At 36.7% G+C, this 14,611-nt stretch overlaps 1 protein-coding gene across 4 annotated transcripts in view; it reads right to left on the reverse strand.

Moving 5' to 3' along the window:
* The window catches only part of cntn5 (contactin 5), a 117,780-nt gene that overhangs the window by 27,862 nt on the left and 75,307 nt on the right, over nucleotides 1-14,611 (reverse strand). For 2 of the 4 annotated variants that reach the window (XM_063493590.1, XM_063493589.1), the window contains exons 7-9: nucleotides 13,594-13,617; nucleotides 11,752-11,955; nucleotides 5,170-5,272 (exon numbers count right to left, since the gene is read on the reverse strand). In XM_063493590.1, coding sequence (XP_063349660.1) covers nucleotides 5,170-5,272; nucleotides 11,752-11,955; nucleotides 13,594-13,617 — 331 coding nt within the window. The remainder of the gene's footprint in view (nucleotides 1-5,169; nucleotides 5,273-11,751; nucleotides 11,956-13,593; nucleotides 13,618-14,611) is intronic. The other 2 variants (XM_063493593.1, XM_063493592.1) reach the window with 1 other exon arrangement.

The following is a 14,611-nucleotide window of genomic DNA, read 5'->3' on the forward strand; positions in this document are numbered from 1 at the left end:
CCTTACGAAAAAGGACTAGAATAACATGTACAGATATACTCACAGATAAATGATCTTGTAATGACACCATCAATTGCTACCGTTAATTTAGGACTTGTCTTTAATAAATTTTAAATACAGCCTGGGGGGGGGGGGGGGGATAATTATTTAATCTCCTGCTGATTTTTTCATCCTGTACCCTGAGCATGAAAACAGCTTCATATTTCTACCTCTGTGTTTGATTGTAGGGGTGGTGTTCACTGGGTCATACTCTGCATTTCTCTTTCTCCAACCCAGGAGGTTGAGTTAATGAAAATGGGTTAATTTTGGTTTCATCTGACCACAGCAACTTCTCTAAAACTTTCTCTGAATCATTTAGATGTTCACTGACAAACTTCAGATGGGCCCGTAAATGTGAGAGCTTTAGCAGGGGGACCTTGCGGACACTGCAAGACTTCAATCCATCACAACGCAGTGTGTGTTACCTCTGCTGTTCTTGGTGGGTATCGTCCCAACTGCCTTCTGATTATTAACAAACTCCTGCCATATTTTTTGGGCTGATTCACCACGTGATCATCATCACTCCATGAGGCAAGATTTTGTATGAAGCTCTGGATCAAGGGTGATTTGTGGCCATGTTATATTTCTTCTACTTCTAAATAATTGCAGCAACATTAATCACCTTTTTGCAGGCCATTCCAGCCTTGTGCAGGTCTACAGTTTCTGTCCTTTGACAGCTCCTTTGGCGGTGAAGAGGTTGGTGAGGTGAGATTGAGAGGTTGGAAAGGCAGAAACTGATTCTGTGGACAGGTGTGCTTCATACACACTGAGATTAGGAGTATTTATAATTGACTGAATGATTCCAATCTGTGGAAGCCAGAATTCTGGCTGGTTTGTGGCAGATCAAATACTTTTTCATGTTACATGTTTTTTTCTGGATTTTTGGTTCATATTATGACTCTCTCCATTAAACTACCATAAATATTAGGGACCGTTCATTTTATTGATGAACAAACTCGCTCATTTAATTTAGCATGTTTATAAATACAGCAGGGGATTGAATAATTAGTTCCATCACTATGCTGTATAATTTCTATCAACATCTTGAGGTAAAAGACAACTTTGGCTGTCATCTTTCATTTGCACATAAGTCATGAAAACCCATGATAGTAATTTAATGTTCTGCTCTGCATATCAAACAATGACCCTTTGACCACCTATGATAGATGTGTGTCACTTGTTACAGTAAATATATATATAATAGACATAACAGATACCAGACATTAGAGGAAAAGGGACATTATTCAAATGAGGTTATTACAAGATCAGGGTATTTTTTTTTAAATAATTGATATTCAAGCAACCATTATCAGCGCCTGTTTATTCATGTATTCCCCTAAAGATCCCTTTGATAGATTACTCGCACATGCAGAGAGAGAATGTCATCCTATGTATAAGCACAGTATCAGTAGTGACTATATGACTAGATTTGACAGTTTTGTGAAAGATAGAAAAGTGACACCATACAAAGCTCCACTGAACCCATCAATCATTTAGTCAAGACGGAAATGTTATACCCTTGAGCTGCAATGGACTCAAATTAGGATTCATATCACGTTTTATTAAACAAATGTTTCTTTTTCATTTTGGACAGAACCTTCGTGTGATGTTCGTGACTTGTGAATAGGAATAGTTAATAGTTTCCAGAAAGAACATGTTAGAATTACCAAAACTCCAGATTTCTGAACATGAGTATACTGTATCTTTACTAGAAAGAGTCACAAAGACTTAATCAGTATTCATGAATATGCCATTGAGTTGCTGTGATGCACTTCATTGTATGTTATTGATGGACAATTTTCTGGAGACCTTTGCTCCAACTAAACTGTTGACAAGTCAGATAACAAAGGAAATCTATAGGGACTGTGAGAGGTTGGACGATGGGGGTAAAACTTCCTGAGTCCATGGAAGGATTTTGCTTTGGAGGCTGAATAATAAGCACTGGGCCTGCACATGTTTGCTGGACTGGGAGGGAACAGGTTCATTCATTGTATGAATGAGAAAGTCTTCCTGTCAGCATCTTCCTGAAGCTGTAGACAGGTAGACAGTAGACTCTGAAACCCTGGTGATTGTGGTCTGTTTCATCAAACTCTAAAAGTAAGCATTTCATACCCTAACATTTTGAATGAGTCACACACTGGAGTTTATGTGAGGTGTTATCGTTTTCAATTGAAGAATGTACCTAAAGGCAAGCTCTGCAGATTACATCTTAATTAGCATTCCACACAATTGATGTGCCCTCATCTGGACTTGTTCCATAATAAAGGTGCAAAATTAAATCTAATACCAAAATATAATAAAGAACTTGATTCCTTCACATCATTAAGATGTAGATAATGCCTCACGATTTAGCTAATTTGCTAACTCTCAATTTCTTCTTTAAAAAAAAAATAAAAAATTCCATACCATTTTAAAAGAAGTATCCAAACGAAAGACAAAGGTGTTTTTATTAACGTTTGTATCAGAGCACAAACATTCACAACAGCACAGAGAGTATAAAATGTGCTGTGTTAAGAGGTACAGTTTCATGCTGACAAAGTGGTCAGCTTTAACTGCAGGGCTTCAAGAGCTTGATTCCCTCTGGGATCACTGAAACTAAAAAGTATATCTACTACTCTAAAGCAATTTGGATGAAACCTTCTAACACATGCTACATATTATATTTTAAGTGGAAATGAGTGGGTTGAATGTGTAACCCATCGAATGTACAAGGCTTTTTGAACTACAATGAACTTCATACTCTAGTAACCCTTGAAATAAAAGCAGCTAACAGAATTGCACTTTCCAGAGTTACTTATAGATGATCCTGTGAAGGCAGGATTTCAAATTGAGGGTGCGTGGTTCTGGCATTTATAATTATCAATCCATCTAATTTACAATTATCCAAAGTTAGGTCACAGTAATAACAGGCTGAGCATTGTTTTTACATGTTCTTCTCTCGAGCAACACTTTCCAGTACCTCCCGGGGGATCCTTAGGTGTTCTAGAGCTAGATGAGATGTATAATCTGTCAGTGGGTTCTGGGTTTATCCTGGGATCTCTTCCCAGCTGGGTGTGCCCGGAACACCTCCAGAGGAAAGCACCCAGGAGGCAACCTAACTAGGTGCCTGAACTACCTAACTCTCCTTTTGACACGGAGGCTTTAATCCAAGCTTCTTCTGGATGTCTGAGCTCTTCACCATATCTCTAAAGTTCAGCACAGCCATCCTATGGAGGAATCTTATTTGGCTGTTTGTTTTTCTGAACTTATTTTTACAGCCATTACACAGATTTTGTGATCAAAGATAAGGGTTGAAACAAAGATGGAGTGGTAAACTGAAAGCCTTGCCTTTTGTCTCAACTCTCTCCTCAGCACAACATCACTCATGACTACGATCCAAAGACCTCCCTCAGTCCACAGTGTTCTCTAAGAGAACCTCAAAAGGCCTCAGACTTTTCAGGGAGGCAACATAATGATCAGTACATCATGGATAAAAACTTCCAAAAGGCCAAATATTTATGAGTGGAGCTTGAAACCAAAAATGTCTTTTTAATTAGTTAGATTTTTACTGTATCTAAATTTCTGCTTTTAAAAATACCTTTGAACTTATTTTTCAAAGGTTCTTTCAAAGTCACTGGACTCTGGAATTACTGAATAACTGTGTTCACATCAAAATGTAATACGTATTTTGCTTATTATTTCTAGTCAAAGCTGTAATTTATCTTTTTTATGGATGAAGGAACTCAGGAACCACAGTGATTACTAACTCTACATGGTGCAGTTAAAAAAAATCCTAATTAATTCCAAACACAGTTCAAAATTCCTTCAAGTTAAGAGCAGTATTCATATTGTTTTTGTTTTCATTGTCTCGTTGTTCTCTTCGCCCTTCAGACAATCACATCAAGGAGCTTTGGCATTCACACAAAGAGCTTTTCTGCCCTGTACTAGATAGCAGTGCCATCATACATATTGATCAACAGGAGTACAAAACCCATTTTAACTTCATTTTCAGTGCTATATAAAGACTGGCATTTCTTAATGGGGTGCATTGATAAATCATTCATCTCTGCGTAAAAGGGTAAGTCACTGGGATCACTGTCTGACTGAAAGCTATCATGCACAAATTACTTCATTGAGGGAGGCACAGGGCAAGAATTCAAGCTGTTTGGCTGTTCAGTGGGTTTCCCATCAAGCAAAGCAGGCTGTTCAGAAACTCCTGCTTTGCTTGATAGAAAAAGCCAAAGGGAGTGGGATTATAATACAGTGTCTATATATTTAGGAAATGACCACCATAATGTGGATAATTAAATGAAATCAAAGTAAACAATTATGAGGCCCTTAGTCATCCGCAGATTAGAGACTGTTTGCACTTAAGATAGGAATGAATAATTTATACTCCATAAATACTAAATAAAATAGAGCAGGGATGATAAATTATTACCAGAATTATTTTGTGTCATATAAAACACCACTGCAATGGTTTTGCAGTCTTACTGAGAAGACTGATTTCACCAATAAAGTTCCCCTTTTTGTCATCTAGCCTACCCGTGTTTAGAGATAAAGTCTTTCCCAATTTCAGAACTTTGACAAAGAAAATAAATATTTCAAAAGGCAATATTGAAGCCAGTAGCACTAACTTTAGTAACTGTGGAGAGTGGTTTGGATTTAGTCTCTGTGGAATAAAGAGTGTTCCCTCCTGGCAGACAACTATTACCAATTCCCCCCCTTTTTTTCTCCAAACACATAACCTTGGCTTTCTACATTCATAACAGACCTTGAAAGCACCCAGGAAACACAGCTACATTAGGGCTCTCAATTATAAGAACACATGGGTCCCTAGGGCTGAATTCCCCATTCAGTCTCCCCCCCACCATGCACTAACATGCCATCTAACAGCCAAGCTACGATGCAGCACTTCTCTACACTCACTTAACATACTGCCTGAAGACAAGATATGCCTGCTTCCCATTCAGGTAATGGAATAATGTAATTTAAGGAAGAAAGAAAAAAAAACACACAGGCAGGATTATCTAAAGGATCTCTCAGCAACAGAGCAGCGATAGGCTGTACTTTACTGTTCCTGGTGATTAATATGATAGTGCTGTAATAAACAACTACCAATATTTGCGCAATATGTCCTTGTTTACTTACTTCCCTAGAGCGAAGCACTCCAGTCTGACAGTGACTCCTTTGGCAACCAGAACAGATGTAGGGAAATGCACTTCAATTTTGGGCTCATATTCACCCATGACACCTGAAAAGGGTTAAGAAAGAGAAATTGTACACATTAGAAGCAGGTATTGCAATAGCTGGTTGGTCTCCAGTTTGCTATTATTCCTTTGTCTTCTTGCAGTGTGGACACAGGGACAGACTGCAGTGATTTAAAAATATGATGTTATGACGATTTGTTCAACTTTGTTGCCCATATACAGACAAACAAAGAAATAAAAATAATTTAGGCACCCATTTCCTATTTCACCTGCAATTTTTTCAAAATAAGAGTAACAACTGAAGGATGAAATTATATGCTATAAATGTATTCTTCCTAGAGATTTGTGTTGGTTAAACCTCTTAAAATGAACAATATGTTAAATCAAAGCAGTGTTTAGGTGTGGAATGCATATTGTGCACACCATCTGGAAAATCATTTTAACCATGAACCTTAAGTTTATACAGTGTTATTTTAATAAGACTATTTAATTAACAGAGCTATAAAGCACACAACTTAATAATTATATTTTGAATCCCTACAAAAACAGTGGGTTAAAGCATGAGCAAGATTAGCTAGGGTTAGCACTTTGGTAGATTGCAATTTAATTTGTCTTAATATGTTGGAGATACTTGGAAGATGTGGGAATGTAAGGAAAAGTCTGTAGGTGACATATTGGCTTTATACGAAAACACAAACAGCACATTAAGATGACGTACAAACAAAAAACAAACATTCTCCAGCAGAAGACACAAAATGACTCCTACTATTGTCCTCAAGAATTAGTAATCCGCTCAACAATTCACAAACACATTGTGAAGGAAACAAGTGATAACATGTTATCAGTCTTGCTAAGTGCCACTATGACTAACACCTCTGTTCTAAGCCATCGCCAGAGGACGTTTCCTTTGTTTATTCATCTGTATGTTAAGCCGGCTATTTATTTTCATTTACTAGGATGATGTGTCAGAGATGGTAATAAACAACAAAGAAAAAAAAAGTGTAACAAAGAAAAACATCATCATTTAAAGGGATTTACTGTTATCTGTCTTATTAAATGGGTGTTTGCAATACGAACATTATCTGAATGTTTTACTTTTCTCAAAGGGAAATATGTGTAATATTTAAATCCTTTGTTTATCCAGGTAAAAGTCTCACTGAGATTAAAATCTCTTTTTCAAGAGCCAAGGCCAGGATAGAAGCAGAATTTGTAACAAATACAAATATAAATTAGCAAATATAACTGACACACAACAAGCAACGAGCAAGCAAATACAGCATCCAGTTCACATGCAATAGTATGAGAACAAAAGCATCCTCAGGAGCATTCACACTGACCAAGAGAACCAATTTTTTGATCCTTAAAAAATGATGTAAAACCCCTCAAAGAAAATCTATTCTGCCAATTTCAGGTCGTCCTGTAAATGATTCCAGGAAAAAAAGGGGGGTGACATACTTTAAAGCTCTTTCTCCAAACTCTGTTCTGACTCTGGCAACGATTTGCAAAATATTGTGCCAGTGAAGGCAATACTGACTACTTTTCACACAGAGATTAACAGTGTATACATATATAAACAACCAACAGGAAAGTCTGCAGGCATACAAAGAGAGCCGCTTAGCAGCAGCGTGAAGAGAACGGTGACATACGGTAATGTTAAATGCACAATCATTGCATTTGAACATCACACATCCACAGCTGAACCTGAATACACATCAAAACATATCAGAGCATGTGTAGCATGACTCCACATGCATTATAAAGTACATGAGCACCAGAACAAATGACCCGCATGACATTTGAGAAACCATAATTACACCTTCTACTACATGCACCTGACATTTTTTATGTGATAAAATGAATGAAGAAAGGGAGTGGGGTTATTGAATTGTGGCCCACTATGCATGGAAAAGGAGTTTTATGATATTTGTTCCAAAGAACTTTTCAATTTCAATCTCATTCTCAACATTTATGGCTCCAAAGCAGCCCTTCACATATAATGAATTTGCAATATTTCACTGGCTCTTGCCATAGTATATTCAATATCATATTCAGTCTCAGTGGCTGGACTTGATAGAATTGGAAGAACTAATGTGTAGACTCGGTGTGCTAAAACATTACCAACCCTACAGCGTAGCATTATATTTTATGTTCCAATTTCATTTATTAATCACATGAAAATTTGATTATTTTCTCGTTGTATTTCATTCTTCTGCCAACCAATTTCAAAGTATAATGCCTTTTAACTTTTACCGAAAATCCAAGTTAATACAAATTTAAAAGAATGTATTATTAGGTCTCTGACCCAGCAACGGATAGGTTTTATGATGCCGATCAAAATCAAAACTTCTGAAACTTTAATTGAAAATAAAATAAAATAATAAACTGACAACCCCGGGTTACATATGCACTTGATTAATTAATCTGTGCATATACACATTATGTACTATACTGCTATAAATATAACTATTCACTGATTTGATCTAATTTTAAAAATACAAATACTCTATTAATATTTGTTTTCATTAAAAATAGCACATTTAACGCTCTTTAAATTAAATGTTTTTAAACTTCAAAAAGAACATAGACGTATACAATGTGCTATTCTTAAGAACAATGACAATTATTTTCTTTCCTTTTCAAATGTGTATTCATTCAAGGACAGGGAGTTGTTTTGACTATGCCTCTACAGTATGTTGGCCAAAAAAATCATTCTGACATCCGATATATCTATGAACCAGAGGTCTTCAATAATAATTTAGTAAAGTGAAGCAGAGAAAAACATGCCCATGCATAGATTTGCCTGCAAACATTGGCTTTCATTGATATTATTGACACAGTAGTGAGACAGAAAATATGTTATGGCATTAATAACAGCAGTGCTGCCGAAGCCCAAATAAAAATTGCAGCACTTATCTGTATAAACGATAAAAATACACCATAGATTTTGGTTACATTTCTGTAGTTATAAGGTACTCTCCCAGCTACATGAGATTTATTGATGGATAAATTCCTTATTTTTCACTAACCATAAGACATGAATATATCTGCAATTTTTAGTCCAGTTTCTTGAATTTTGCTTTATTACCTCAGATTTAGCTACTGTTTATCCCTATAATGCCATTTGTATCATATTTGATACATGAGTTTCTGAGACCTCTATCTTATCAACATGATTAATAATTATATTATGGACAAAACTCTTTTTTTGGTCTAAAATTAACATTGTTGTTAACAAAAAGTTGCCAAAAACGCCCAATGTATCAAATGCGATATCATAAACACCATCATATAGCAAAAAAAACTTTTGTGGATTTTGTTATAAGGGTTAACAAACATCTCACTTCCAGAAAATCTGAATTTTCTGGCTATTTTGTGATGGGTTGGGTCTTACAGAGTTAATATAAAAGCATGCATCCATAACCTCTAAAGCTGTAATCAGTTTACTATCAGTGACAATTTACTTTGTAATGTTTTTATGCATAACAAGCAGTGATGGGAATAACGGCGTTACAAGTAACGGCGTTACTAACGGCGTTACTTTTTTCAGTAACGAGTAATCTAACTAATTACTATTCCTATCGTTACAACGCCGTTACAGTTACTAACATGGAAACGCGGTCCGTTACTATTTTTCAACAAACAGACGGTTGAAGCTGTGTTCAGCTTACCGCATCTTATATCAGTTGCATGGAAGTAGCTGACTACGTAAGTAATCTGGACGCTACAGCTTTAAGCAGCTGCGCGCGCTCCTGCGGACGCGAAAATCACGATCACTGTCTAGCACAACACCTGGAGCTAAGGGGGCAAAACAATCGCACGAGTGCTGCTGTTTGACTGAGGAAGAATAAAGTAGCCGTGGTAAGCCAATCACATGACCACTTAAAGACAAAGCAACAAGGTGATATATACCAGTTTATAAATTATGTTGATGGGCCACGTAAAACCAGAGTCATGGTAAACAATATATACGCGGCGTTTTTTCCTCAATAGTTTCGTCACGTTTACTGTCTAAGGACAGCACTAGCAAGCACTCTGCTTATGAGCAAAACAAAAAAAAAAAATGTGTTGTCTTGTGTAGTTAGTGTGTAGTGTTGTGGATAGTTTTGTGTTGTGTGTCAGAACAACAAGGTGACTGCTGTCTCCAGGTAGAAACGGGAGTGATACACCTGCTGCTGTCAGACCTGCAGGTATCAGGCTGTGATGTTCTCCTTTATAGTGGACAGAAATATTTGGAGTGGCACAAATAATTTGTGTGGCATCTTACTGAATGCAGAACAGCTGATTGTTCTGTAAATAGTTTGAAATGGTTATTTAAAAAAAGGGTAAAAGTAATCTTGTGCATAGGATTTTAAAATTGACAATTTATAGTTGCATTTAAAGTTATGAAATATGATTCATTAAAGATGTTTGTGGTTGTTACAGTAAAAAATATAACTTTTTCTACTCTGATTTTATGGTTTTTGTCTGATTTTAGATCAATTGTATTAATACAGTATGTCAAAATGAAAACATGACTGTAAATTCAGACACGTGAGGTTGTGCTGAAAAGGATGATACCAAACAAGGCAAAGTAAATAGTTTTTAAAGGTGAAATGTGGAGGGAAAATCAAAAGTAGTTAAAATAGCCAGTTATACCCTGGACCCCAGAGGGTTAAACGTTTTTTTTAAAGTAACGCAATAGTTACTTTTCAAGTAATTAATTACTTTTAGGATATTGTAACTCAGTTACTAACTCAGTTACTTTTTTGAAGAAGTAACTAGTAACTATAATTGAATTACTTTTTTAAAGTAACTTGCCCAACACTGATAACAAGTATCAATAAAGGCAATTATGTGACAGCTTAAAGCATGCATACCTAAAGTAAACACGATAGGCCACTAAAGCAAAGCTGATTAATGTAAAACTGCTTTGAGGTTTGTGTTGTATTTAATGGAAACAATATATCTATACGTTAAACAAAAGAAGGATGTTAGAGGGAAAGCAAAAGCAACAAAACAGCTATGTAAGTATACACTGTACGTGCTTTACACTGGTTCACATCCAGAACCACAGCAAAATAATGCTATCTAGGGCAACACTGTGCAATTGCTTCTGAATTCACTAAAGCAGAAAATCAAAGAGAAGGTGTTTCTGAGATGAACTGTTTTTAAAAGGTGCATTAGTCTGGAGTTTAGTGTTTAGCCCCGTTCTGCTCAAGGTGGATTGTGATCTGACGATCAATGGCCTCCAGCTGGGTATAATGGAACCCAGATGCTTGTTTTGATTAAGAGAGTGAGGGCTGGAGCTGACAGTGGTGAGCCACGCACAGATCCAGCTTGAACTGTCTGCTGTGTAATAATCACTCATTTTTACTGAGGCACAGATTGCAGTGTCTAATTGGTCAGACTCCAATGACTGAAGGGCGGAAACAGCACGGCAACATTTGGGCAACTGCTGTGAGGTGCGCCAATGTAATTTTCAGAATTTTACACCCAAATTCACAACATAAGAGGCTGCTAAGCATCATGAGATTTGAGCAAGAGATGCCAAGACGTTCTTTGGCGTAATGGACCTACAGGTGTAGTGATTAGATTTGGCCATGTTGTGTTGCAGGTGAGGATGCTGTTCTTCAACCCATGTGTCATTACCAAACAGGACACGGTTGGTGCAGAACTGATTTCCCTTCCTTCATTCACTATTTGAAAAAAACACAGCAACAACTAATCTTCTGTTTCTTTATCCAACCATGAAAAATATTAAAATGTTAATAGCCGACTGACCATATGCCCTTCTGACTACATTTTGCAGCTCAGTTACAGAGACACAAACCAATTTAGCACTGTTATGTGCAAAGTGTTTTGTATGTCTCAGAGGGCCACTTCACACAAGGTTATGCAAATACAGAGCAAGAATCTTGCTGGAAGGCATGTAATTGTAAAGAGGTAAATTTGCGTTGTAACATTTGGAACAAACCTGTTTCTAAGGCACAGAGGCCATTTCACAGATTCACTGGGGATGTAATCTCAGTGGCTCTTTGAAACCTTGACAATGACAGGCACCTGTGTGAAGTGATGGACGTTTCTCTGTGTAGTCGGAAGTAAAAAAGCCTGTAGGTGAAATCCACACCTGTATCCAACAAACAGCTCCACACCATGGCTCCTGAGAGGCTAGTATAAAAGAGCAAATTCCCATCCACAGCAAGGGCCATTGATTCAGTTAATTTTATGCAGGAAAATGATTTCCCCGATGGCCAGTTTCACCAGAGCACATTGTGAGCTAAGAAGGCTCCCCGCACTAATGTTAAAGCATTGCTCACTATCTATTTATGGTGTGTATGGAATTCAAAACGCCCTCTACAAACATGAGGCTCAGTGGAAAGCAGAAGAACGCCCGACTTTATTAACCTATCTGATCTGAAATTTTCCTCCAAATGCATTTTTACACAATATTGTACACACGCAGAATATAAAATGTAGTTTTAGCATTCTGTTACTGTCAAACAAACATCGAACTTTAAAATTATGTACCCAAAAAAACACTCACCGTCGGTTTTCAGTGTCAGAGGTGTTGGGGGACTCAGAACTCTTGCATTTGTCACTGTGTTTTTCACCAGGCAGATGTAACTTCCTACATCAGAGGGCTGCACCTTCGAAATATAGAGGTTTCCCGTGTCCTGGGAAATGAAGCGTCGACTGTCCTCGGCGACAAACGAGGGGAATTCATTAAACACCCAGCTGTAGATAATCTCTGAAAAGCAAGTGAAGACAGATACTGTACACATTAGGAAAAAAACCTTTACATGTATGAATTTTGATCAGCTCTTTATCTGTGTAAGAGTACCCAAAAAGGTCTTCTTAACCTCTTTAACAAATAAACTATTGCAATGTACTGAAATATAACATTTATACACTACAAATACACTGGTTATGAAATGGTCTAAAGTACTGTACTAGATGCATTTTGCATTACTGCTTAATGCTTAACACTGAAACAGTGATGATTTAAAGGAGTCATGAGTATGGATTTTTTACAGCAACAAAGCCAATTGATTATCACAGACTAAATTAATCTAGAAAAATAATATTAAGGTGCTTAAAGTTCAGAGAAGAAGACTTTAAAGACCCTGTTATTTGCAGGGAGGTTAATCTAATTAACCGGTGATTATCAGAAAGGTAAAACTAGCATATGATAGGGTATTATTCCAGGACAGAGTGATTCCAATAAGCTTGGTCATGTGTATGAACGTGCTTATGAATGTATTCAGAGTCATTAAAAACCGATTTAGCTGGCTTTTATAGCAAACAATTCTGAATGATTATTGATGAAGATGGATCACAATCTTGTTTAAATTTCAAACAAAATGCAGTAAGAGTAGAAGATATAAATACCTGACCCATGAAATAAAGTACTTGGTAGGAGAGATGTATTGTATTTTAGCCATTTGTACCTTATGAATGTGACAGAAGTGACAGTTTAATGTATGGATAAATGGATAGATGAATATGGTAAATACAGTGCTAAATTGTGACATATTTCCATGTGTTACACATTTATACATAGCTAAGATCAGTATTAAAGTGTGAAACACAATTAAATTCAATCTATGGAACATTGCATTCCATTGAACATTGAACTTTTTGTGCTACAACTCTTTGATCTGGATCCATAATCCATGAAAGAAACACACAAAGAAAGGATAAGCTTGTTGTGCTCTTGGTAAACTGATGTTTTAAAGATGCAACATTATTAGTGCACAGATCTTATGACTAAATTCAACACTCAATTTAAGCTCAGTGTTAGTGGACGCCTAAATACTGTATTTTAACAGATTAATGTCCAAAGTTAGCATTATATGTTGCTGTTCTTTCCTGAAGAGGGAAGAATAGGTAAAATAGTGATATTCCAGATTCTGGTCCACAAGTCAAACAGGACCCTATAAAACTAAAAAGAATAACTTAACACAGAATATCATTGCTGATATAAAAGATAACAGACCTTGTTCTAGACAATTAGCATTGTCAAAGACGCCTGAGTTTCATTACACTCTTTATATTCTTTATACGCAGCATTTACCCAAAACACACAGAAACTTATCAAAACCATCAAACGGAAGATGATCAACTTTTCATATCTCAGTGACTCATAGCTATTTTTACTCACAAGGCCTTTGCAAAATAAGTGGCATTTTAATGTCTTTGAATCCTCCCACAGCCATTTTAGCCCAAACATTTTTTAGCACTCCCTCTTCAATATGAATTTGAACTGTGACACACCAAAGCATTCATCACAGTAGGATATTCTATGGATGAGGCATCTAATCAAAGTTTTTTGAGATCATTTTTCATTTCATGTAAGCAATGCCAAAGAAATAAATTATAATCTTACCTGTATTGTGTTTTTGAGTATAATCTGTAAATATGAAAAAATAAGCATCAAAATAAAGGCTCAACAACATGTTGAGACTGGCCTCTCATATCCTTTTTAAACCTAAAAGTTAATATCACAACATAAAGGGGAGATCAAGTACTATTAATTTTTGGCCTGAAGTATGATCAGTGCAGAAATGCTTTTTGTGGATAAATGCAGCCAGACCTACACAGCAATGCTGTAAAAGCTTAGGCTACGTTCACACTGCAGGCGAAAGCGCATCAAGACCGATTTTTTTGACCCTATGCGACCCATATCCGATCATGGTATGACAGTGTGAACGGCACAAATCCGATATTTTCAAATCCGACCTGGGTCACTTTCGTATGTGGTACTGAATCCGATACATATCCGATGTTTTAGAAAGCGACTGCTGTTTGAACGGTCATGTCGCATTAAATCCGTCTTTTACGTCACTGACACGAGACAGACGCCAATTATCAGCCCCGGAGAAGACATCGCGGACGCTTCCTGGCCATCCAGTGTAGATGTTAGTGAAACTGTTGGGAAGACAACGTTGGAGAAACTTGAACATTTTATTTGTACTGTATAATCTGCAGATTCTGACCGAAATCTGCAACTATCCTTTGAAGCACCGCTCCTCTAAAACAGCAATAAGGATAATTATTAGGTTATCTACATTATTATGTAAATAACAAAATAACTTAAAGCAAAAATTGGGAAACGTAAAGTCCGAAGTCTTTATATTAAGGGCCATCAGTCAAACAATATTGTTTGCTCTGGGTCTAAACAGAGCGCGTTGTGTGCGTTGCGCATGCGGGCCGCTTTGAGCGTTCACACTGGAGAGCGTTTGCTGTCACATTTTATTTGTAGTGTGAACAAGCAGACAAAAAAATCGGATTTGATCAAAAAATCGGAATTGAGCATTAAGACCTGCAGTGTGAACGTAGCCTTAGATGCTTAGGTTTATAGTTTTAGTTGAGGGAAGGTAAGTTTATAAAATAGAAATCAAGAC

This window comes from Pelmatolapia mariae, linkage group LG14 (genome assembly GCF_036321145.2).
Source record: "Pelmatolapia mariae isolate MD_Pm_ZW linkage group LG14, Pm_UMD_F_2, whole genome shotgun sequence".
NCBI classification, from domain to species: Eukaryota; Metazoa; Chordata; class Actinopteri; order Cichliformes; family Cichlidae; genus Pelmatolapia; species Pelmatolapia mariae.